Genomic DNA, 1790 nt, shown 5'->3' with positions numbered 1-1790 from the left:
GTTGTCCCCTCCCCCGGTGTAGCCTACGGCAGCGGCTCCCTGGGGACCCAGAGCTGGCACCGGAGGAGGAGCGAAGCCTGCAGGACCAGGCAGGGGGCTGCTGGGGCTGCCCGAGCTCCCCAAGCCCTGCTCCGCTTCCCCAGGGACTGGGGAGCGGGGCTGGCTGTGCCCAGCTGCGGTGGCGGGGACGTCGCCCCAGCGCTGTACCTAGGGCTTGGTTTGTATTAAATGCGTTTGCAGCAAAACAAAGCATGGCTGTGGCTGCTGTCTGTCCCTCCCCGCTTGCTGCCAGGGTTTGGGGCTCACTGGTGTGGTGGAAGCCTGGCCTGGGCAGCAGATAAGAGCTGTAGTGGCAGCTAGGGTGAGCAGAGCTCCCCAAACACCCTGCCTTTGGGCAGAGAGGGCAGGCAGAGCTCCCTCCCGCTCCAGCTGTAGCTCTCCTCTCCCTGCCCTGGAGCCCAGGATGCGGGAGGGCCCCTCTTTCAGCCCAGATGTTGGCCTCAAGTAATCGGAGCTGCTTCAGCTCAGGGCAGGACAACCTTAAAGCATTTCCAGACTTCCTGGCACCTCAGCGGAGGCCCCTTTAACTCCTTCCTCTCCTCCAGCCCGGGTGCAGGAGCTGCAAAGCCCAAGCCGTGCTGGGATGCACAGCCCTCTTCCCTCCAAGAGGGGGGGGGGAGCTGGATGAGGCTGTAATGGAGCAAAGAACCCAGGATAGGGCTTGTCCCTCAGATAACTCTGCACAAGGGACAGCCGCCTGGGAGCTTGGGGAAAAGGGGCATTACACAACAGGGCTGACAACCGCCACGTCCGGCAGCTGAGAAACCTTTGTCTGTACTAAAAGCCAGGCCAGATGTGGGACAAGAGAAAAAAAATTGATGTACGATCCTGAAAGCAAGTACTCTGGCTCAGTTTCCCCCAGCGCAGGGGTGTTCACCAGTGGGCACGGAAATGAGCACATCCAAGGCAGAGGCAAAACTGAAGGAGTTTAATGTGCTTAAAGCCAGGGAACAGCTAATCCCCGCCCAGGACCACAGGAGAACTGGCACAGGACGGCACAGGGCCGGGAGCAAGGATTTACTGCAAATCCATCGAGCTGGGGTGGTACTGGATGGATGGAGAATCCCTAATGCAATGCCTCACTGAAGGTGAGAGGCATGATGGGGCTCTTGGGGGAGCGCAGGGCTTTTAGCACAGAGCTCCAAAACCAGAGGAGAAGACAGGGAGGTAAGTGGATAAAGGGTGGTGTTGGTTACCATAGACAGACCGTGCCAGGACCAGCAGGGAGCTGCCTTCGACAAAAACAGGTTTTTTTGAGATAGAGCGAGGCGGTGGATCTCTGCCACACGTACACATGTAAGTTGATTGCTGTGCCGCCCCGTGGATGTGGCTGGTGCGAGGGGAGACATGCAGTGAGCCCCCCCTCCCCCAGCTACACCCATGGTGGCGCGGAGGAGGCTGTTGGCCCACCGGGGTGGCAGGGACCTGCTGCTGCCATCACCTCGAGCCCTGCCTAAGCAGCCTGCGCAGGTCTCAGCCTGACCGGAGCGGGCTCAGCAGGGCTGGCAGCTCTCCTGGCTCATATCGAGCCCTTGGGGGCGGAGGTGGAGCTGGGGGAAAGGGTGCTTTTGCAGCTCCCCGTGGGGCCAGCAGCCTCCCTGTCCAACCCAGACCTTTTGTGCCAGTGCCCTTAGGACAGCCCAGTGCTGCTGTTTTCCCAACGGTAGGCGGGAGCCCAGCTCAGGCTGTTGCAATCACGCTGTTGAAATTGGGATCCTCACAACCTGCTC

At 60.6% G+C, this 1790-nt stretch overlaps 1 protein-coding gene across 1 annotated transcript in view; it reads left to right on the top strand.

Moving 5' to 3' along the window:
* The window catches only part of LOC104285686 (rac GTPase-activating protein 1-like), a 12088-nt gene extending 10546 nt beyond the window's left edge, over positions 1 to 1542 (top strand). Inside the window, exon 16 of the mRNA XM_009884166.1 lies at positions 1433 to 1542. Coding sequence (XP_009882468.1) covers positions 1433 to 1542 — 110 coding nt within the window. The remainder of the gene's footprint in view (positions 1 to 1432) is intronic.
* The last annotated feature ends 248 nt before the right edge of the window (positions 1543 to 1790 follow it).

This window comes from Charadrius vociferus, unplaced genomic scaffold (assembly GCF_000708025.1).
Source record: "Charadrius vociferus isolate BGI_N301 unplaced genomic scaffold, ASM70802v2 scaffold1020, whole genome shotgun sequence".
Lineage (NCBI taxonomy): Eukaryota > Metazoa > Chordata > Aves > Charadriiformes > Charadriidae > Charadrius > Charadrius vociferus.
This window is presented reverse-complemented; position numbering and strand designations above follow the sequence as displayed.